This window comes from Heteronotia binoei, chromosome 14 (genome assembly GCF_032191835.1).
Source record: "Heteronotia binoei isolate CCM8104 ecotype False Entrance Well chromosome 14, APGP_CSIRO_Hbin_v1, whole genome shotgun sequence".
Lineage (NCBI taxonomy): Eukaryota > Metazoa > Chordata > Lepidosauria > Squamata > Gekkonidae > Heteronotia > Heteronotia binoei.
In genome coordinates this window covers 23431264-23456093 of record NC_083236.1, presented here as the reverse complement: position 1 = coordinate 23456093, position 24830 = coordinate 23431264, and the positions used below count along the sequence as shown (strand labels likewise).

Sequence of the window (24830 nt, the reverse complement as noted above, 5' to 3'; positions counted from 1 at the left end):
GAGCCCTGCTTGCAGGGAAATGTGGGATAAAAATCCAACCAATAAATAAATAAGATCCATCCTAAACACTGGCCACTTAAGGAAATATAAAGAAGAGGCGCTCAAAGGAGCACAGCCACTGTGGAATCTGGTTCTTCTCCCCAGAATGCCATGAGGAATACACGTTGACCAGGAAAGCAAAGCAAGGCTAGTTTGTAAAAGGGAAATTTAAGTTTTTGCAGCAAGCCGAGAGCTATTTTTCTCGAAACATCACCTACTGTCCTATATGAAGCTCTGAGCCTAGCAACTTCCAGAGTGACAGAGCTTTGGGGAGGAGTCTACAGTGAATTACAACCATCACAGATCATATATTCTCAACAGTCACAGATATATTTTTTTCAAGCTTCAAGAGTGTTTATTATATGTGGCCAAAGACCACCACAGTCGAGCAGATAAAAGATACAAGTAAAACATGAACAAAAAGCAGCAAACAACAAAGCTATGTTTTAAAAGTTCATTAGAAGAGATTAGTACTTTTTTTGTGTACTGGTTATGGAGTCTCAATTTAGCGCAGTTCAAGCCCGAATTTTCTTAGCTGCCAGGGCAAAGTGTGCCATTCTATAAGAGACATTGGAAAGGATGGACAGTTTTTCCACCACAGGGAGAAAAACTAAGCCTTTTAATCCCCACTCCCAAATAAATTTGCTTCGTGAAACAGCACTGAATCACTTGGAAGGGGAAGGGACAGAGCTGCTGCGAATTTGTCAGTTTTTCAAAGATACTGTACTTCTGTTGACTGTGTGCTGCACCTCTTTATACTACAAACTAATATTTTGAACTAAAACTAAGTCTAAATGGTGCGGGCATGAGGGAATGGGATCATGTCATTCATTACCAGTGACATCATGGACACTACCCAATAGGAACCAGTGATATTCTGACCATCAGTCCAAACACACTAGCGTAAGCTTGCTAAATGAAGAGATGTAGAAATCTAAGTGAACTCTGAAAGAACACAGGTGGATGCCAAATAACAAGAAAAAAACAATAGGTAGGTGCCAAACAACAACACATGAACAGGTGCACATTTACTGAGGAAATCAAATAGCACCCTTACCAGCAATTAGCCACCGCTAAAGTCACTCCTAACTTCTCTTCTTCTCTCTTTCATGGCTTCCTCTTAGAAGTAAAGGGTAATATTTATTTTACATGGAATCTGATCACTCCCAGACAGTCACTTTTGAATAGTGGGTTGAGCAGAGCTCCATAAAATCTCTGTTAGTATACTCTAGGTCTGCTATTTTTAAATGAATAGCATATCTGCATTAAACTATGGTGCCACATAGACCAATATTTTTAAAACTAACTGTTTTAGAAATACCGAGTGCACAAAGACAATCTGTCACAGTGTGACTAACCATGCAATTATAAAGTCAAGCAAAAAAGGTCAACTGGCTTTAATCTGGAGATCACACAGCAGCTTTGGGAGGTCAGATCTGAGTAAATCCTAGACTATGCCAAGTTCAGATCCATGGATTTCACAGCACTTCATATCCAAAGTATTGGTCTGCCTAGTGGACTTACAAATCAATTCTAACCAGGGCTTTTTTTGAGCAGGAACACACAGGAATGCAGTTCCAGCTGGCTTGATGTCAGGGGGTGTGGCCTAACATGCAAATGAGTTCCTGCCAGGCCTTTTCTTCTAAAAAACCCTGTGCAAAACAATGGTGATGTCAGGGCATGTGGCCTAATATGCAAATGAGTTCCTCCTGAGCTTTTTCTGAAAAAAAAAGCCCTGATTCTAACTGAATCTTGATGAGTATGAATATGTCAAGTTTGCAAAGGACTGGGAATGTTACTGAAATTTCCCAAGAACAAGCAAGTACAGAGATATCCCACTACATTTTACCTCAGTTGCTTACATAACTGCATGTTCAGTCTATTTTTCAGTTAAAATATGTACTTATTCTCTATTTTATTTTATTCAGTAGATTTATATTCCGCCCTTTCCCATGAGAGGGCTCAGGGCAGATTATAGACATAAATAAACAATTAAAACCCAACAACAAAAGAATAAAACAATATCAAAACAAAGCCAATAAGATAAAAATACAGCATAGGCAGCACAAGCATATTTTACAGACTGAAACATATATATCAGCCTGAGATGTGACAGTCAGGATGGTAAAATGATAGTCGCTGTGTATATTAAGCAATAATATTATATAATTAATTACACAATATTTCTATTCAGCAGTCTCCAGATATTTTTGAGTGCTTTAGCTAGTGTTAGTTCTCCAAAACAAGACAGTAATTCTGTTGGTACTGTATATCATCTACCCTAACTGTTGAAAGTGAAGGACTTTACACTGTCTCTTAACCTCAGAACTCAGAGGAAGACTACAGGACAGTCAGTGAGGTAGATCAGCTACAACATCCTTCCCTTCTCTCTCTGATGCTATCCCTTTGATGTGTAGATTGCTAGTGTTAGGGAAAACTTCCTTCCTTCCAGCTTCACCCTCACTCTCCACACTTTGTCAGACTCTTCCAGTTCAGCAACATGAGAACAGGATGTACTCCTGTATCTCCATCCATTTTAGCTAGTTTGATAGATTAGGAACCTGTCTCTCCTCTATCCTTTCTATAACGGAGTTCCTTAAATAAAAGGACTCATATTAGTTCACAATAGGGATGGGCACAAACAAAACCATGAATCATGATTCGTGCTAAAAATGGTCAATTCATGGTTCATTTCAAACTGGTCCATCTGATCCCGACACACCCAAACATAAACTGACCTTTTTTCTTGGCATGTCATTTGGTTTGTGTTTGCTTGGTTTTTCCAGACAGCCTGGTGCTGGCATGATTCCCCAGCTTCTGGGCTTCTGGTCAGTTTCCAGTGAAACTGACTAGAAGAGGCAGCTCTGCTCTCCCTATCCGCCTGCACTTCTGGTTAGTTTCCAGTGAAACTAACTAGACACCACAGCTTCATTCTCCCCTGACCCCTATGCTTCTGGTCAGTTTCACTGGAAACTGAACAGACCCACAGAAGGATGGGAAGAGCGGAGCTGCAGTGTCTAATCAGTTTCCAAGCTTCTTGGGAGTAAAATGGACTAGAAGTTGCAGGGCAGCTTCCCTTTCTTCCCCCAGATTGACATACTCCTGGGAGAGCAGTTTACTGGGACACCTGCTTTGGAGGGCTATAGCTCAGCCCCCCCAAAATCAATTCACACCAAACTTGGAGAGCTGGTAGAGGAGAGTCCACTGAACAGTTTACTCCAAGTTTGGCATCTCTAGCTAACTCAGGGGCCGTTCTATGCCTTCCCAAACCAAACAAACCAATGAACCACAAATTGTTCAAGAAACAGGGTGGGGAGGGGAAACACAAAACAAAATGAACCACCGATTCAGGCAACCCAATAAACCACAAACCAAACCACCATTTTCTTGTTCCATGCCTACCCCTAAGTCACAATTATAAAAGGCTCTCTATGTAATTTTGTTTCTATAGTATGCTTGCTCCAGATGGCTCTGCTGCATTGAAAGTCTTGAGCACTCTGCTAATATACCCATATAATGCAACACTAACAGCATCCTTGTCTTAGCTGATGGAAGTGGGTCTCCAGCTGGTATTGCTAAGGACCCTTTTCATTTTCGCTTCAGACCTTTTGGAACTGAAACAACATTAGTTGCTCTAACAGAGGCAAACCAGCCACTGGTACTTCTCCTAGTGTTCCAATGCCCTGCCTTCCTGCAGGGGGGGGGGGGGGGGGAGAGGAGGCTAGCCTACTGGTGAGAAGGGAGGTGCGTGACTTGTGGAAGGTGGTGCCCTTGTGTTCTAGCAGATGACCTGCGCCTCTATATGAGGCTGCCCTTGAAAAATCTTCAAAAACCATAGCTGGTCCAAAATAAAGTGGACAGTTTGGAAACACAAGTTAACCACCTACAAGATACTACTACTCAATTTGGCAAAAGCAATATTAACTCCCGACTGATTTCTACGTCCAAAGTGCCAATTTTGTCCCTTAAAGTATCAAAAATGGGTTGGGTCCCGGATACTTTAAACACCAGCTCCTCCCAATAGATTTAACACTTCTTTCCTTTCCTTTTCAGAGTCCTCTGGCCAACAGATCTTGAACAATGAGTGAAAGAGTACTAAATTAGTTTCTAAAGTAAAATGTGATAGACAAGAATTTAGCAATCAATATGGTTATATTTGGATCACTGTCTAGTATCAAATACAGAATAACATCCTTTTGGAAATTACTGAACAATAAATGTGGTAAAAGAGGCAAAATCCATTGATTCCTAAAAACAGTATAAAAGGAATATTCCGGTACTTTACGAGATAAGGTATCCATTTTACCCAGGCCATGAGGACAAAGACAATCTGAATATGGAATATTACAAAACCTCCTTAACAGTATTTCAGAAGGTTTGGGACACTCAGAAGCCCTGCTGCAGGAAGCATGGTGTTTGGCAACATATGATAGGCATCTCTGGTGGTGGTGGTGCTAAGGCTGTAGAAACCCCTCCCGTGGAAGGTTTGTAGAGTTCCTTCACTATCAGAATTCAGGAAGCTGTCATAGATGATTTTGTTGCGACACATTTTGGCTATTGCATTTATTGGTCAGTTGCATTTCACTTCATGGCTTTTTCTGCTGTCTTGAAGAGGCAGAACTGATGCTGTCTTGCAAATTAGAAAAGACTCTGGGTTCTTGCCTACATATTTGCAAAGACAGATCACAGCATAAATATCTAGTAGATCCCTTTCTTCACAATGAATTAATCCTGATAAAGCCTGACTCTGGAAACCTCTCCTTGCCAAAAAGAAGGGGGCCACGAAACAATACTACAAACCCTGAATATATGTTTGATTTCAGATCGAATGCTTTAAAACCATCAAATTGCCACTGTCACCCAAAGCAGCTTTCACTGAAATTGGATCCAGTGTACTAACAGCCTAGCCACACAGTGACCACTTTTTGAAGTGACATAATGCACTACGTTAGCATTTCAGCCATGAAACAGAAGGCGTGTGTGTTACCAGCATATCATGCAAACAGCATGGAAACACTGTGCTTCCGGATTAGTGAATGACCCGAATAATCTCATTTGACCCAGTTTTGCCTCGGGTGGAATGCCGACAAGTACTTCACTCCAGCCCAAATAAAAAGGTAATCAATTTTTAACATTAGGCGGTTAAAAATCTTAACTCACTGATTCCAGATTCAAAACCCTCTCTTTGGAAGAATTATGTATGTCAACTGACAATTACTGAAATCCTCAGTCACTGGAAAAGAACCCCAGCCGTGTACAGGACAGCACGGGATGATCAAATAGACAGATTCAGCCGAGATCAGACGGAGGCTAGCGCAGCCCAGATGACTCACTAGCAAAGTGGTACACCATATTAACATATGGTGGTGGAGGCACTGCTGAGGGGAAACCTCCTGAAAAACTCAATCAGTATACCAAATACAAACTAACAGCATCAGACCCATCTCGCAACACAACAGCTGTGATTTTTTTAAAAACAGCTGGTAGTATTTTGATAGGTTTAGGTTTATTAGATTTATATCCCACCTTCCCCACCGGGGCAGGCTTAGGGAGATGTATGCACAATTATTATGACGTATGCACAATTATTATGACATAATACCATCAGCGTACATTGTGTTTTGTACATCTCTCCAATGATTTTTAAGGAATAATTGTAGCCACATGTTTTCTGAACTGGGCTGCGACACAAAGGGTAAGTGGTTTAAATCTTCCACCTCTGCACAGTTTCATTAATTAAAAACTGATCCCTTCTACAGTATTATTAGGCTTTAAAGTTTGGGGGGTTTTTTTTAAAAAAACCCTGGTTTTGTCCATCTTTTTCTTCTTTAAAAGCCTAGTCAAGGCATGGGGGGTCACCTATACTGTACCCCTTATTCAAATTAGGATTCTGCACATTTTCAGTTTAAAAATAACTGGGAGATTTGATCATGGTTGTCATCTGTTCTGATCCTAAATGTCAAGAAGAGATGAGATAATGAGAAAGAAGGAAAGGCAGAAGACAGGATAGCAAAGAATCAGTGGGAGATACATATCCATTACTGGAGCAATGCCTCGCCATAGTGATCCCACATGCAAGTGAGAGAAGCCGCATTTCTGGACAAACAGCTGCTCTACTCCAACCATTGCCAATTTTGGCCAAACACTGATGGCCCTTTGTACATTGAAGGATCAGAGTACGGATCCCTTCAAAGCTACGTATGGACCCAATGAAAACGTGAAGATGCTTTCCTTCCAAGTTGGGTGTTACAACTCTGTTCTGCTTTGTCTTCCTTAAAAGGAAAAAGACTTCCTGCAATTGAGAAATTTTTTTGCTGATGGAGAAAGGTTTTCTCGTAGGCTTGCCAATCCCCAGTTGTGGGCAGGGAATCCCCCAGTTTGGAAGTCCTCCCCCAGCTTCAGGGTTATCAGAAAGCAGGAGGGGGAGGGAAAAGTCCCCTGGGCATTCCATTATTCCCTATGAAGACTGTTCTCTATACGGCAGGGGTGACCAAACCGCAGCTCGGAAGCCACATGTGGCTCTTTCATACATATTGTGTGGTTCTTAAAGCCCCCACTGCCCTGTGGATGGGTTTGGAAACAGCATTTCTCTCTTTAAATCACTTTTCCAAATCAAGCCAGCCAGTAGCTTGGAGAATGTATTTAAAGTTACTTTCTTTCCACCTCTCATCTATCCCTCCCTCCTCCCCCATCTATTTGCCTCCCTTACGGCTTTCAAACACCTGATATTTATTCTGTGTGGCTCTTACATTAAGCAAGTTTGGCCACCCCTGTTATAGGGTATAATGGAGAATCAATCAATTAATAGGGGCTGTTTTTTAAAGTAGAGGCACCAAATTTTCAGAATAGCATCTGATGCTTCTCCTCAACCCCCCCCCCCTTCAAATTCAAAAAGATTAGACTGGGGATCCAATTCTGTGAGCCCCAAAAGAAGATGCCCCTATCTTCTATTATTTCCAATGGAAGGAAGGCATTTAAAAGGAATGCAGTCCCTTTAAATGTGATGGCTAGAACTCCCTTCAAAGTTCAATTGTGCTTGTCACAACCTTGCTCCTGGCTCCACCCCCAAAGTCCCCAGATATTTCCTGAGTTGGACCTGGCAATCCTCTCTGATTAAAAAAAGTCTTTCTTTGTTAAAGAACTGGTAAGGGAGACATGGAATCCAATTCTATCTCTCTCAACAGGCAAATCAGGGCCATAGCCAGGATTTTTTTGTTGGGGAGGGCAGGGGGCCACCAATAACCCTAGCCCTGTAGTAAAAAATAAACCAACATGCCCCACCAACACTAGAGAAATCCTGGCGGGTGGGTGGGCTTACCTGCTGCTGGCTGGCTATGAGCAAAGCTGGCAGCCAGGCCAGACAAGTTCATCCCCTGTCACAAATTGTGTTGGTCTTTAAGGTGCTCCTGGACTATATTGCTCTTTTCTAACACTAAGCAAGGCATGGAGCAGGAAAGAAAGCCCCTTTTTAAATTGCATTCCCCCACCCTGCTCTTTTTCTGAAGTGGGGAGGGGAAAAGAGGTTTTGCTGCCCCCAGGAAAAGGTTTTTTAAATTTATTTAAATCAACCCCAGACATATCCAACTGGCTCCAATGGTCCAAGAGGCAAATTATAACAGCGCGCCTCGCGGTCTCACTGGATCGCTCCTATAAGCGACTTATGGCTACCCCAGACCCTCTTCAGCCTCAATTCTTCCGCTTGCATTTTACCTCACGGCTATTGAACTCAAGGGGTGGGTATAATATGAATTCCTCAATACTAGTCTCTTTGGGGTTTTTGTTTTGCTCTCAGATAGATGGATCACTCAGTTTGTAGGGGACCACAGCAGCTTTGATGGTTTTCCCAAAATACAGGCACCAGAGAACTTTAAAGTAAACCACAGATATTTATTTTTACACACACAGACTTCAACTGCGGAATGGGAGATATTTACATGGACTATATTGTATCTCAAGCAGTTAGCAAGTTGCTCAGTAGTTTCAGGCTTTATAATATATTTTTCCCTTAGGTCTCTCAGGTTTCACAGATCATATAGATTTCACTCTCCAACACTATTATAGGCTGGCCTCTTGGGTATAATGTGCCAAGTTTCTCAAGTCGACTGGTGCCTCTACTCCCAGCCCCTCAGACTTCTAGACCCACATCTGTTCCCTCAACTATCTCTTTAGCTCTTAAGAGTCGTGTATATGTGTCTGTGACCGCTCAGGTCTTCACTGTGACTCTCCTTTTGTCACACACAGCTCTTGGCTGTTTTTATAGAGCTAGCAGTGAGCTTTGCTTCTCTCGAAGACTCTCCTCAGCTCCTGTCTCAGCTCCTTCTAAAACCAACTGCCCTCTTCGGCAGTTTCCCTCAGACTCCGTCTGACACTAACTGCCCTCAGCCGTTAGCTATCAATCACCTCCGAGAGTTCCGAGCACTCTGGCCCCCACCCTCAAATCACCTGATGCAGGCTCTATGCGTCCTTAGTTCTCTTGTTAACCTGTTCATTACCGTCACACAACCCTTCTCCCAGAAACGTTCCTGAGGAAGAGAGAAAGTGTGCAGAGCACATGGGAGGGAAAGAAGCAGCCAGCAAAAACTGCTTTCTTTGGAGGGTCAAAATCCTCCGGATCCTTCTCTGGGAATTCAACCAATCAGGCAAAAAAGCTTCACAATCCCACTCCTCCCCTGCCCCATCTCCAAAGTGTGAGCAGAGGTGGGTCAGTCTGTTCAGCCAAGGTCAATTTCAAACCCCACTCTGGTCAGTTTCCCTTTACTTCTTGGCAGTGGATGGATGGGCCTGCGGAACTATGCTCCCTCCTTCTGGGTGAGGGGCTCAACCTCTGGGGGACCAGGCAGGGAGCCCACTGGGGGCTAGCAGAGTCTCCAGGCCCCTACCGCACTGCCTGCTCCTCCCAGCCCTCCTTTAGCCATGCAGTGCCAGAGCAGGGCCTTTGAGGCAGAGGTGGGTGAGTGAGGGAACTCCACTTTGGTCTGGCCTGCTGGCGCATGGCTCATAGGTATTGGCAGGAGCAAGGTGGGTTATGGGGCACCCCAGCACCCAGCAGCAGGAAATGCACTTCAGGTCTGGCAGTGTGCCATAGAAACGGTAAGTGGCGGGGCTGGCCCCCATGGTTAAGTGGTGGGGCTGGCACCCTGTGGGTCCCACTATGGGTATGGGCCTGAGGCAAATCCCAGTGTGTGAGTAACACCAAAGAGAATTGCATCTAGATAATACCATCTTCTCAAAACTGTAGCTCACCACCATGTTGCCTTAAGTCCATATGCTACCTGCTACAATTGCTGAACATTACTCAATATATATCACTATATCAACTACAAATGCATGGTGTAAAGTTATGTTTACATATAAAAATCAATGACATGAACTTCACACACACATTTATTTTGTGACATGCAACAAAACATTCTGATGTGAAATGCTAAGCAAGTTTTCAGTTAGATCCAGTCACCTTTTCTTCTCAGTCTCTACCGATTCCCCTCCTTATTACAGCCTCCATCCCACATGACATTTGCTACAAACTGATAATCTTTGTAAATGTACAAGGAAGGCAACCCAGCTGTAGCTGCCCAGAGGCAAATATTTTGAAACTGTAGGCAGGAATGATGTGAACCTCAGGAGTACACATCAAGCCTTTGAAAACAGAAGCATGAGGGAAAAATTAAAAGCAAAAGCCATGCAAAATTTATACACAACAAATACTGCAATGAATGTTGCCACACTTTGTCATAGAAAGAGTAAGATATATCATAGGACATTCATAGGGTAAGAACTTAACAGTGCAATCCTAAACAGAGTTGCACCTTCCTACAGCAAGTTATTTCACTGGGCTTAGAAGGCTATAACTGCACTTAGGAGTTCACTGTTAGGAGTTCACTGCTGCCTGCTTAATATAATACTTATCTTGGCTAGTGACACTAAAAGCATTTCACAAGCAAATTAGCATGGTGTTGCTTTCAGTGTTATCATTTGTTTATGTCAGACCCTTACTTACCGTTTTAATCTGTTGAGCAGAACATATTTGAAATTGCAACTTGAATTCTTAGAAATGCTATTTTTAGGTTGGAACCTGGTCTCAAACATACTCTTTAAAAACCCAATTTGTTATTAGGAGCACATATTTATTTGCATTTATTAAAGTGTTATTAGATATAGAATAGAATGACAAGATGATACATGTTATCAGTTAATAATTCCAACCAATTAATACATGGGGAAAATGCAGCATGCTACTTATAATAAAGTATAATTTAGACACCAACCAAAGTTAGTACTTGTTACAGAACATTCATTTATTTTATATACGCTGGCAGAGATTACTAAATTTCACTTAATTTCTGGATCTTTATTAGCATTTTGATGTATGGTTAACATTAACATTACTAATTCCATGATTTTTACAACTACTTTTTGTCTTGAAGGGAAAGTTTATATTTTTGGCCTGACATTTTCTGTGATGCAAGTCATATTAATTTCATTGTGACTTATTTCTAAGTACATTTGATAAATGTCTGGAATCTGGCTCCCAGCATCAAAAATGCTGGAAAAGAGTCCAATCTGGAAGTTATCCATATTGTGGTATACAGCAAACAACAGATGTCCAAAGTAACTCTGACCAGCAAAGCATGGCTTGAGTGGACACTGATTTTTCAGCACTGACCCATAATTAAATATTCTGTACCATCTTCCTTCTCAGTATCAGGACAAGGAACAGCAATTTCAAAATATGATATAAAATCATATTAAAACAATTTGTCCAGGGGTAAGGTGACTCCAACTTCAGCTAGGCATTCCCACCTTTGGGAGAAAATGACAAGTGATAGACCTTTAGACCATGGTGGCACTTGGACCTTATGATTTCCTGCCTCTCAGCTGATTCGTGGCTAGGCCCAGAGGAAAACTTTGTCTGCTACAGGTCTGGTTCCAACTGCTATGTCAGGTTCCGACTTTTAAAAACTTACGACAATAATTGTCATAAGTTTTTAAAAGCTGGAACCTGACGTCTTTACATGGACTTGAATAAATAAACTTGGATTGCAATTTGAGACTTTTGTTATTAGGATTGTAATTATAGGTTATAGTATTTAGTTTTTCAATTCCTGTAATATGTGTACTGTATGCCTTTAAGTATTGTTTAAATAGATATAAGGTTTTTGAATATTTCTTTGTTATTTATTTCACAGTTGTTTGTTCAGTTTTTGCCTCTTACTGTGATACTCTTGGGGTTCAGCACCTGAAAGGCAGCATGGCAACAAACCCATTCTTTTTCATTCAACACACCCACACAGATCTCTGCTGTTAGCCTTGTGCAGTGCATCCCCAACGCCCCCACAGCTGTGCCTTGGAGTCTGTACCTGTCACTATATCCTAGTGGTGACACTAATTCTAAGTTTATAACTTGTTAGCATGCCATAAAAATCCAAGAGGGTCACCCCTATTAGTCTGTTGCAGCAAATGTAAACCAAAGTCTTCCAGCAAGTTCAAAACTAACAAGAAATTTGTTCTAGTATTAATTTTTATGGATCAGACAACTCACTTCTTCAGATGCTATGAGTGAGTCCTCACTAAGCAGATCCTCACTATGCCAGGGGCCTGCATATCTACAGGACCACCTTTTCCCATATGAGCCCCCCCACCAGGCTTTGAAGTCTGCCTCACAACATCTACTTGTAGTGCTTGGGCCTAAGGATGCCCAACTGGTTTCAACAAGGACCCAAGCCTTTTCCATCTGGGCCACTACTTGGTGGAATGAGCTCCCCTTGTCAAAGTTCCACAGGGCATGCAAGAGTTTTTAAAAGTCTTCCACCAGGCTTTTAATTGATCTGGTGGGCATCCCTTTGAATTTCCCCCCACCATTTTACACTCATGGTGCTTATATGGAGCCGACAGTCATTGGCCATACGTGCTGTTATATGTTTACCGCTTATGCCTGAAATAGTGTCTGTTTCTTCTGAATATGCTGTTTTGACTATTGAAACTGTTGTTATGATATCTTATGATGTTTTAATTCTGATGTTCATTTTTACTGCTGTAAGCCGCCCTGAACCCGCTTGCAGGATAGGGCAGGGTATAAATTAAAAAATTAGAGAGAGACTTATGTAGGGTTAGGAAAACAATAAGAAACAAGAGGCTCAAGAGGCCATGAAATGTAGAAAGTACAGGGTGAAATGTAGTTTGGTAGAATTAAAATCTAAACAAGGACCATTCAGAAGTGATGCTAAGCTAGTTAACATATATAATGAGTCAGAAATCACAACTCTTCATCCAAGCGAGGGGGAAGTAGTCTGGAATGACTGGCTTTCTTTGGAAGAAAAATATGTGAGGCTGCCTGACCCCTTTTCTGTCATTATGATCTTGACACACCCACGCTTGTATACTGGGAAAGCTCAGTAGCCAAAATCATGACAATAACTGCATCTCCCACTGTAGATGAATAAGGTAAGCTGTATTTTCCAGCATCAGCATTTGCAACCTGTAATATAAATATTTATGGAGCACGAATTCATGGGTGCTAGAACTGGAAAAATACATGCATTGTATTCCATATTTAAACACATATATTCAGAGGATTAAGTATAGTGCACTATCCTGGCAAGCAAGGTAGAAACGCTATAATCATAATGACTGAAAAGGATCTCTGGCTAAACTCAAAACGGCCTTTTCCTTGTGCACACATGCATCTGCCCCCTCTTTGCAGCTGGGAAGAGGTTACTTTTTCTCCATGATCCAGTGTGCATTTAGCAGGTACTATTTTCAGTGCAACCTTGAATAAGAGGAATCCTGTTTTGTTTTTCTATTTAATTTTCATCATGTGATCAGGAAATTGATTTTTGTCCCATAGAGAAACCATAAAAACTTGGAGCTTTCAAACTGAACCAGATCAGTCACAAAATCAAGATGCATCCAGCAGCACTGGATTATTTGGATACAGGATTTGACGAATGCTGATCTTAACTAGTGAATAACTCCCTAGATTATTATTTTTTGCCAGCATAACAAACAAACTAGAAGAAGGCAGGGGTACAACACCATCACTGGATTTCTGAAAGAAATCTTTAAATAATTGATCAGCTAGGAAACTTTGCATGATATTTGATCATGTTTGTTTCCTTAAAAGGTACTTTAAGATATGGAGGTATTAAATACTACATGAGATCATTTGTTATGGTAATTTCAGAGTTACCAGGGTAACATGTTCCATCCAATTTTTGACACCTTGTTTTGTTATTAATATAGTTCTTAGATGGATTTTTCCACTACTCTGACTGGCAGATCAACTGTGTTGGTTTCTATCTAGTTAATCATGTCCCATGGCAATATAAAGGGATCAGTGAAACAATACTGGCTATGCAGTCTGTTTTCACCAAAAATGTTTGCATGTTCAGAAAAAGTGAGATTTATTGTCATCCTGGCCACACGTGCTTGATTTATAGAGAAATTCTCTCCAAATTATGCAGTCTCAGAGAAATAATATGTCTTAAACACTTTTTTAAAATTAAAAAAGGTAAAGGTAGTCTCCTGTGCAAGCAACAGTCATTTCCAACTCTGGGGTGATGTCGCATCACAATGTTTTTGTGGCAGACTTTTTATGGGGTAGTTTGCCATTGTCTTCCCCAGTCATCTACACTTTCCCCCCAGCAAGCTGGGTACTCATTTTACCAACCTCGGAAAGATGGAAGGCTGAGTCAACCTTGAGCCGGCTACCTGAACCCAGCTGAGATCGAACTCAGGTCGTGCGTAGAGAGTTTGACTGTAGTACTGCAGCTTTACCACTCTGCACCATGGGGTCTTTTAAAAATTACCCGCCTCAAATTAGGGAAACATAAAATGTAAAAATGAAAACATGTAGGTTTAATCTGCAAGTTTCTGGAATGTCTAGTGAAATTAGGTTCCAGTACTACTATGCCAGTATTTAAGAAATGGCTACCTGTTCACCTGTTAAATTTGTCTCCAAGTTGACTTTACCTGTTGCTATATTTATTTCATTTGCAATATGTAATGTATTTTATATTTAGCTGTAATATTTATAATGTCTATCTAAATGCAATAATTTTATGTGTTAATGCATGAAATGAACACCTCTTACTGAAAGAACAAAAAAGAGAAATATAATAGCCATATATACACTGATAGAGGGCAGTTGAATGGATCTTCCTACTTAAAAAAAGAGAGAGAGAGATAATGTCCCTTGGAATCTCAATTCAGATTTCACCACTCAAAACTACCACCACCACCACCATTAACACCACTGGAATGGGTCTAGGTCCAAAATATTCCTAATATTAGGATGTATTACAAAGCAATTAAATTAGTCTTAATGGAGAACTGGATCCATTTAGATTTTGTCCAAAATGTCCCCTGCATTAATGTTCAAAGAGAATCTTCATAATTCAGTTTCACCGTTATGCCACACCATGTTATTCAGTTTCACCAGTATGCCACACTATTTATTAAGATATTTGTTAGCTTCACATGAACAAATTTGCTACATAGTTTTGATACCTGTTAAATGTTTATATCCCAGACATCCTGAAGAAAAGATATGGTAAGTCTTCTATCATTTAAATATTTCTGTTGTCCTGGATGTGCTTCAGGCTTTTTCTTTTAAAAAAGTCAATATGGATTGGCAGATAATTTAAATCAGTTACATAAAAGTAATCTTAAATTATCAACTTTTCCCTTTGAATGTCTCTGGGAAACATCTCTGTTGTAGATGCACAAAGGCAAGGTCAACACATTTATTCTTGTCATCAGTATTTCATACTTTGCATGCTTTTTCAGTAAAATGACTAAATCCCAGCTCCAAACAGGCTTAGCCATGGCTAGTCGCATATTAAAATCTACAGAAATAAAATCTGTTTAAGCTTTAAGCATGATTATACACTGTAAGTCCAGTCCTTGAAAAAAGGTCCTGTCCTTTGAACTCAGCAAGTTCTTCAGCCTGTCCAACATTCCACCCTCTCTCTCTCTTTGCTAAGGTGATTTTTAGTGAAACCGGAGGGAGGAAAAGATAACAGTAATAGAAAATGGAATTAACAACATTATCCCATCATATAGGCAAAGCTCACTTAAATTTTAAGTCAAATGTTCTGAGTTTGTTTTCCAACAGTAACTTTTTTCACACACCCAGTCCTTAGGTATACCTACGAAAGTGCTTTAAAAAGCTACACAGAAATCTGGCAAAGGTTTTATAACCTTTTGATAATTATGGCAATTATTCTGTATAAACAATTTTATTATTCTGCAATATATTGTAACAATAATATTTGTCTATTAATTAAAACTTCATACCAATGCATTACATTTTCTACTTCCGTCCCCCACTTTTCGTGACCTCCACCTGTGCATTTTAAAAATTACTAAACAAACTAAAACGTAATTTTCAATTTAAGAATCTTCATGAAAAAAAACCTATAATATACCTATAATAGAATTTTTCTGGACAGGACGGTGGCTCAGTGGTAGAGCACCTGCTTGGTAAGCAGAAGGTCCCAGGTTCAATCCCCGGCATCTCCAACTAAAAGGGTCCAGGCAAATAGGTGTGAAAAACCTCAGCTTGAGACCCTGGAGAGCCGCTGCCAGTCTGAGTAGACGATACTGACTTTGATGGACCAAGGGTCTGATTCAGTATAAGGCAGCTTTATATGAATAACTAATTATGGCAATTATTAATCTTTGTTGGGTTTGAGGACACATGAAAGTTTGGTAATATAAATGAAAACAGACAAAAAAGAACCAAGAAGAGGAAACAAAAAATTGTGAAGAAAAAGAGTGGATTTAATACTCTGTACCTTAAGGAGTGTAAAAGCAGTTTACAATTGTCTTCCCTTCCTCTCCCCACAACAGGCACCTTGTAAGGCAAGTGGGGCTGAGAGGGACCTGTGACTGGCCAAGGTCACCTAGCAGGCTTCATGTGATGGAGGAGTGGGAAGCAAACCTGGTTCTCCAGATTAGAGTCCTCTGCTCTTAGCCACTATACCATGTTGGCATAACATAGGATGTACTTTATTTGTTCTCCAGTTTTACATTGCATTTTAGGTTTTGTTTAAGCATAATTATCACTCTAGGAAAACAAAAACATGAAATATGCTAATGGCTGTCATTAATATTAGTGACTTCAAAAAGCAAAAAAATTAAAATTATTTAGATTTAGCATTAACCACCAGTTGATAAAAGCGCACAAAATGGCAAGCCACATAATCCTGGGTTTGAAGTACCTGGCCTCTAAGACTAAACTAAATCCACTAGAGCTATTTCGTTTGGGGGGAGGGGGGGAAGCAACTGAGGGGTATCCTGGAATAGGTCTTCAGAAATATGTATAGTATAGAGCCAGGTTCTCAACATAGCACCTGTGGACATCATGAACTTCCCCAGGTACCTACCATGTGCTTCAAGAAAGGGAGTGAGGCCATTATGAAGGCAGAACCAGTTACTTTTTGCAATCATACAAAAAAGGAGGCTTTTAATTTGGATTCTTCCCACCACTCAATAGAAAAGGATCTTGAATTCAAGCTCTTGTAAACAGTGCCCATGAAACAGCTGTGAAGCAGTGGGGTGTAGGAAGCCCCAGAGCAGTGGTGCACCCCTTCCCTTTCTTTGTGTCCTTCTCTCTTTGTGAGTATGCTATTCTCCATTTCCCACATTGATTGTTATCCTCCCTTAGGATTCTTCTGGGTGTGCACATGTTTATATTTGCAGTCCCCCTTCCTGTTGTGTGTGTCTGGGAGTTCTTGGCACCCCTCTTGGCCCATCACTCTGCCTCAAAATTCTCAAGGTGTCTGCAGGCTAAAAAAAGGTTGGGCATGCTGGGTATAGTGAAAGCAGATGCTATAATACTAGAATTTGGGGTCATCCCATGAAAATGACTGGCAGTCAAAAAGAAAAAAAGTATTGCTTCACACCAAGGCTGCGGTTAGACAACAGGCTTAGCACTTTTTGTAATTTTATCCTTAGTATTTTGTGTTGCAGAATTTTGTCTTAACATCCACACATAATCAGCTGCTCTGTGCTCTTATCCTGTGGGTGACCATTCAGATAATTGCTGCACGGTAACCACAAAGCAGGAGTTGAGCAGCATTCTTTTGTTTGTTTGTTTTTCACGTATGCACATAAGTGTGCATTCAATGCACTAGTTCCTTTTTGACAGCTCCACAATCCCTCCACCAAATACTGTGATGATTGGTTCCTATACAACTGTATTTCTCCACTGGAAATCACTCCCTTTCCTGTCTGAGCTTATTCTCTTTCCCACTCATTTCAGAACACCATATATTTTAGAGGCACTACCTGAGTGCATCCTTCATCTTTTTATCTCATAGAACTTTCCTGCCAGAACAATATTATTAAGTGGCTTAGATTAAAGTTCTGGGGGCAGAATCCTGGCTGCTGATACGGGAGCCTAAATAAAGTGATATTAATAAAATAAAACTGAATTATTTCGACAGGCCTTTAATATCTAAATGGGAGAAAACTGCCACCCTACACTGCTGAGCGACATCACTAATGAGGAATTATGATTAATATAGGATCACTGTCAGAAGAAAGTCCTGCCTATATTGAAGTTTTGAGCAGTACCATGAAATGTATTTTAATTATTTTATTGTTTTCAGTTGTAAATTTAAAATTGTTTTAAATCGACTGTTAGCTGCCCTAAGTCCGCTTGTGGAGAAGCTAAAGTCATAAATAAATTAATTTAAATAAAGACTTTTTCCAGTGCTGTCCCACCCCAAGAAATGGCAGAAAGGGTCATTTTTCTTGAATTTGTTGCTTTGAAGCAACTTCCCATGGGCTCCCAATCACAACACATTGTTGCAACAAAGAAGTGCACAAGCAGTGATTCAAAACCCTTGTGTGAAGATCCAATGAGGTGCATATCGCCAACTGATTCAAAAGGGGGTAGGGAAGCAAAAACAGAAGGGAAGGTTCAGACTTCCCAAACAGCTTGGCTTTGCAAAGGGCAATTCAGGCATCTGGAAATGCAGGGTGAAACCCCTTATATCTGTAAACTATGGACTTTCCCCAGTGCCAGAAAACTTGCAATCAAGAAGGGATGAGATTGGGAGGGTGATGATTGGGGAACAGGATATTGACAATGTGAATGTGCTTTTTAAATCCACAGAGTAACAGAAACAACATCAGATCAAACAGCTCATCTGACCGCAATCCAAGAGTACCTTTGTGAAACTCACTGCTGCGAGAGGTGGTGAAGGCCCCTGGTTTAGAAGGATTTCAAAAAGGGCTGGACAGATTTATGGAACACAGGGCTATTGCTGGCTATTGGCTATGATAGTCAAATGAGACCAGCCAATTCAGGGGCAGAATGTCTCTGCTTGTCAGGTACTGGGAAGCAGACATAAGAAAAGTGATGTTCTTTCTTGCCCCACTTGTGGGCTTCACTGGCCACTGCCAGATAGATTATTGGTCTTATGGGCCATCACTGATTCTTATGATTTACTCCCAGGGCACCATATATACAGAAAGATCTTTCACAACCTGTACAAAAAGGTTTAACTCTTATGACTGCCTTTTGAGATTTTTATGTTTCATCAGGTTTTACGAACATCTTGTGTCATTCTGTTGATCTCAGGTTCTTCTGCTTGTGATTTTGCTACAAGATGGACATATTTCAGAATTACAGTACCTCATCTGCACCATTCGATGATTTTAGTAGGGAAAAAAATACTTTTCATAATGTTTTATTTTTTTACTAAATTAACCGTGCAATCCTAAACACAGTTACACTCTTCTAAGCCCACTGATTTTCAAATGATGATGTAACTCTGTTTAGGATTACATTGTAAGTGGTGGCACTTGGTATTATTTTAATTTCTACTGTCACTCATCTCCCTTTTTATGTGAAACCAAAAAAGAATTGAAAACTTCTTTGTGGCTTCTCTGATGTTATTTCTGTACAACTTCTCATTTCCACAGCAGGAATCATGCCTAAGACAAAAGGCATTTAAATCCCTTCAGCCTTTCACCCATTCCAGGAATTTCAGTTTTTGGGCTTGGGTGACAAAACCAGCCAAAACTGTATCTTCTACATTTGTTGTTATAAAAACAAAACATAGCTAAAATACAGCACAGGTGGATATTGTACATCTGTGCCTGGGCTCATTTAGCACTCCTCTATGGCTAACAAAATAAAAGCTCTCCAGTTCCTCAAAATGCAATACAATAATGCCAGCTTAATTCCAGTTACCTGATTTTTTTTTTAAAGGAGGGGGGGTGCCATAAATGTCCTTTTCACACACTAGGGCAGTTTCAACTAACTTAAGAGGCCCAGAAACAAGAATCCAATGGAAGATACTTTTGTTGCATGGGCTTTAGTACATCCAGAGCTGAACCATTTTCTAATAGCCATGGAAAAACAATTTAGATTTTATGCCCTGTTCTAAAACAGAAGCTCATAAATGACACAGATGAAACACTGGAAAAACCTGCCACCAGCTCTACTATGCTTTGCATCAAAGAACTCTCAGCACAGCACTATCAACCACTGATGACCCATCTTCAGTGAAGCCAATGGGCAATAGGTTCAGGATGGACAAAAAGAAATATTGCTTTACACAGAGAGTGATTAAAATGTGGAATTCACTGTGAAAAGGATGTAGTGATGGCCACAGAAATAAAAAAGCTTTAAAAGGGGATTATTCAGATTCATGGAGGATAAGTCTATCAATGGCTACTACTGAGGGGTACCTCCACATTCAGAGGCACTAAATCTCTGAATCCCAGAGCCAGGAGGCAACACAAGGGGAAGGCCTCAGCCTCTATGCCTTGTTGTTGGCCATCTAGAAGAACTGGTTGGCCACTGTGTGAGACAGGATGCTGGTCTATAGAGACTACTGGTCTGATCCAGCAAGGCTCTTCTGATGTTATTAGGGGAAGGCCTAGGCCTCAATGCCCTGTTGTTGTCCTTCCAGAGGAACTGGTTGGGTATCAGGATGCTGGACTAGAGGGACCACTGGTCTAATCCAGCAGAGCTTTTCTCATGTTCAGTCTCTCTGCAGGTTCTCACAGAGCTCATACAATGAACATCCTTACACTGTTCACACTCATTCCACTGTATCGTACTTAAGAGCGCTTTCTGTACTGGAGATGTGGGCTGAAAGCCGCCCACAGCACATCCAGAGGTCTCTTCCCACTGAAACAAGCCAGGCCCTGCATCTCTGATCTGTTAGGAACGAGTTGTGACCCTAAGCTGTTTATCAATTCTGTTAGTTAACAATACGAGTTAGTTGGAGTGCATGCTGAGATGAAGGGTTAAAAACAAAATTGTTGCCATAATATTTACATTTCAGACTATCAATTGTAAACCTAAATAATATATACTACATTATATCTGTGATAATTCTTTAACCTTTAAAAAGAAAGGTATGCCCAGGCTAGCCCAATCTGATCAGATCTTGGAAGCTAAACAGGATCCACCCTGGCTAGTATTTGGATGGGAGATGTGACGCAGAGGTAGGCAACGGCAAACCACCTCTGAATGTCTCTTGCCTTGAAAACCCTCAAGGGTTACCATTAAGTCAGCTGTGACTTGATGGCACTTTCCATCACCACCACACTTTCTGCTCAGATAAACAAGAGAGTACTTAATCTTTCTACAGTGCTCCTTTTGCATATCAAACAGCCTCGTACACATCCTCAGTCACCTGTACAGCAGCTCTGTCCAGGAGGTCAGTAGCATCCTTGTACTGAAGACAGAGGGGTCTGTGAGGGAATAGCAGTCTGCCTAAAGCCAGGACATGAGTGTGGCTGAAGTCACTCCTGACCAGAGCTCATGCTCTTCACTAACTCTCACCAGATTTCTTTTTAAAGGTCCTTGTCAGCTGATATGAGCTTGAGCTGCAGGTTCATCTTTAGACAAAAGTTTTAACAAGACTTGGTGGGAGAAGGAGGCAAAAGAGGAAGTTGTTGGTTTTTATATCCTGCCTTAAGGAGTCACAAAGCAGCTTAGGTAGGTAAGGCTGAGAGAGCTCTGAGAGAACCGTGACTGGCACAAGGTCACTCAGCAGGCTTCATGTGGAGCAGTGGGGAACCAAACCTAGTTCTCCAGATTAGAGTCTGCCACTCTTAACCACTACATCACACTGGGAGAAGGAAGTTCACTGCAGCAATAACAGCTTATTCAATTCACATCCATAAGGAAATACTTCATTCATTAAGTCTGTACTAAGGAGCACACCAGGTAACACTCTGGAAGACCTGAGAAAGCAGCTCCACTGCCATTGTGGATCCCACTGTGTTTTGTAAAACTGCACCTGGGTGTTGCCCTGATTGGACTGAGTTTGCGAGGTGGGGGGGGAGGGATTAAACTTTCTCCCCTTGCTATGGTCCAGATCCAAGCTGGGACCTTCTATAACTGTTATCTATAGTTTAAGATGAGGTATCTAACAACTAAGAAGGGACTGCCTAAGGTCAGAAAATGGCATGAGGAGTGTTTACCCCCAAATGCAAATCAGAGCCCAATATGGCAGCAATTAAAAACAAGAAACACCTCACCCACAAAGTGAGTATCTTATCACAGATCTCCCAGGGCCTCATTTAGTTTAGCCATAACTTTCTGTGAAATTAGGTAAGCACAGATCCAAAACAAGTTTGACACCAATAATCTTATTTTAAAAAACAGGGATGCCAGCCTCTGGGTGGGGGCTGGAGATCTCTTGGAATTACAGGTCATCTCCAGACTTCAAATATCAGTTATGCTTTGGAAGGTGGATTCTGTGGCATTGTACCCCACTAAGGCCCCTGTCCTCCCCAGGCTCCACCCCCAAACCTCCAGGAGTTTCCCAATCTGGAGCTGGCAACCCTACCCCCATCCCCCACCAGTGGCCAGGGGGAACCTGGCAACCCTAATTAATAAAAGGTAAGTACTTACACTGTAAAATGGTAAATGAAACACTTCCATCCACTAGGCCGTTCCAGAAAATTGTACACATCTCCCTGCATACTAGTTTTGGTTAAGTATGGGCCATAAAAGCATTTAGCGTAGGCCCGGCGTACCTCACTGGCTGTCATAGATTCGCTGTTTATCTGGAAAACAGGATCCTGCGTGCTTTCCTCTTCAGAGTTTGATGGAATTCTTGATCCATTAGTCACCAAAGAATCAGGCTCAAGCACCACAGAAGAGTACTGCATGTTGCTTAAGTTTGTTCGTACTTCCAACAAGGGAGCCGACTTCCTATGTCCGTTGAGGTTTCCCACCCGGGAGTCAGAATGCTGGACTCTGCTGCAAAGCTTATACATTGGGTGCCCACCACTTTCGCTATTACCGAAAGACATTCTGTAACGAAGCAGGGGTATTGCTCACCTTGATCAATATTTAAAATCATAAAAGGTATTGTATGTCCTTTCTGCCTGTTGCACTCTCCAGCCACCCAGTAACACACTGAGCATTATCAGGGAACTCTTTTGCAGCCACACTGTGCACAGACAGGCTGTCACCTGTTACTCGGTCTCTGAAATTAAATCACAAGAACATATTTAGATAATGGAAGTCTCAAGTAATAGACACTGGAAAGAGTGAGGTGAGGACTTAGAAGGGGGGAGGACAACTGAAGCTGAGTCAATGTGGAATAAAGCAAAGCAAGATGAAGAGCCTGAACTTTACAGGTGCACTTGTGACACTTTTCATGCACACAGACGCATTGTTTAAGGTTTAAAAATATCCATGGGGGCCTAATGAGCTCTTTTATTTCTGAAGGCACCTAAGAGCTGCTTTATGCATTGCATTGTTTTGTTGCACAGCTGAAATACTTGAAGTGTATGGCTAAGAATGGAAAACATGAAAAGGGCAAGCATATCAGAGGGACAGATTGGTTGCAGTTCTGTGTTTCCATATGCCCACTGCAACAGACCTGGGCTTATTGCTTTGCAAAGCAGAAAATGGCCTTCACGTTAAAAAGCAAGTTAGATCAGCTTTGCTACTTTGCTTCGTTTGCCACTTTGGCCACAATGACCTGCTGATGCCTAAGCAATATAAATCAATGTTGCAAGGGTCAATCCTATTAAGAACATAGCATAAGAACATAAGAATCAGACCAGTGGTCCCTCCAGTTCTGCATCCTGTCACACAATGGCCAACCAGTTCTGCTGGATGACCAACAACAGGACAGAGAGGCTGAGGCCTTCGCCTGATGTTGCCTCCTGGCACTCAGATTCAGAGGTTTATTGCCTCTAAACGTGGACGCTCCCCTCAGTCACTATGGCTAGCAGCCACTGTTATACCTTTATGAATCTACCTAATCCCCTTTTAAAACTGTTTATTCCTGCAGCAAGTTCCACATTTTAATCATTTAAATTATTCCAAGATTACTTATTTCAAGAGTAATTGTTTCAAGATCATGTTCAAAAGCGAAAATATATGATAATTTTGACAACTAAGTGACCCAGTTATTTTACATGTACTCATTTAAAGAAAAACAACAACCCACCCCCAGAGCCATTCCCTAAGTTTCTGATGGTTTGCAGTCTGTATCCATTACATTTAATCAGGAAGATTTTAAGCATCCGATCCAATGAAAGTAAAGAACCCCTTGCAGATCTAATGTAAACAGGACCTTTTAATCTTTTACAGCTCAATACAAGATTAGGCACTTGTTGAATGTTAACACATTCAGTGTCTCTATCTATTACAACAACTAAAAACAAAGAGATTTGTGGATGCCTTTTGTTGCTTTAAGAAAATTACTTCGATTTAAGGTTCGGATCAAGTTAATCCTTAGATGTCTCAGGCATTTCACATTATCAAAACACAACACTTGTGCTGAAACTGTCAACTCAGCAGCCTTCACAATAGTTCCTCTTCATGACCCTCTCACAAAGCTCAGAGCGTACAATAAGCAGCCCTTCTCTTCAAAAGGTGGAGATAATTTCAAGAGGAAACTTCAGACTTAAACATGCCCATTGTTTTCATGTATTAATGGGAATAAATTGCTATTTTGAACCATCTGAAACGGTGCCATCGTCCCAAATGGGTCTTATGATACCATGTTGGATACGTCCCTAACTACACAGCAACACTTCATCAGTTGTCTGATAGACAGCAGAAAGGTCTGATTTCTCTTCTCTCAAATGAAACACTTCCAGACAAATTTGCATGGCACACAGAGACTCTGCTTGCTCAAGTGCTAAGTGAATAAAATTGGCCGGACTATCTGGACGCAGAGCAGACGGTGTTCAACGGATCTTTGCGCGCACACAAAAACGCTACTGTTAATACCCCCACCTGATTTGGTACGTGCAGGCACAAAACACAAAACCTGAAACCATCTGGAAAGCAGTACATACCCTCTCCTGTTGCATGCTGCGCTTTGCCTTCTCTTTGCTGCTTCCTCTGCTCCATATGGTATAATCCAAGGATAGGTACAGCAGGGGCATTGTGCGGCTCTGCTCCCTGGATGGGCAAGGGTGGGACCTGTTCGGCCAGAGGACCTCCCCTACACCTCCCTTGTCAGTTTTCTTTTGGCAGAAAAGCTGCTGAGCATCATCTGGATGGTGCTGATCATTCTGTGTCCGGCAAAACAGGGCTTTTTCATCCCTTTGATGTTATTAGTCCTCAGCTCTGGCAGGCAGAGCTTCCCTTTTGACGGCACTCCCCAAATTCACCAGTGGATTATGTATAGTTCTCCTAATTCCTTCAGATTCAGACTTTGAGTCTTGTTTATGGAAACTGCAGAAGTCCTGAACTCGATCTACACAGTGTTAAAAAAGCCTGGGAAGATTTACTGGAACAGATGCAAGACCTTTCCTACATGCCGCATGTCTTAATTGTACCAACTGGA

At 41.3% G+C, this 24830-nt stretch overlaps 1 protein-coding gene across 1 annotated transcript in view; it reads right to left on the bottom strand.

Annotated features, from left to right (window-relative positions):
• LOC132582726 (potassium voltage-gated channel subfamily KQT member 1-like) overlaps positions 1 to 24511 on the bottom strand; it is a 447178-nt gene extending 422667 nt beyond the window's left edge. Inside the window, exons 1-2 of the mRNA XM_060254425.1 lie at positions 24337 to 24511; positions 21926 to 22505 (exon numbers count right to left, since the gene is read on the bottom strand). Of these exons, the coding sequence (XP_060110408.1) occupies positions 21926 to 22329 (404 nt within the window). The 5' untranslated portion in view covers positions 22330 to 22505; positions 24337 to 24511. The remainder of the gene's footprint in view (positions 1 to 21925; positions 22506 to 24336) is intronic.
• Between the last annotated feature and the right edge of the window lie 319 nt (positions 24512 to 24830).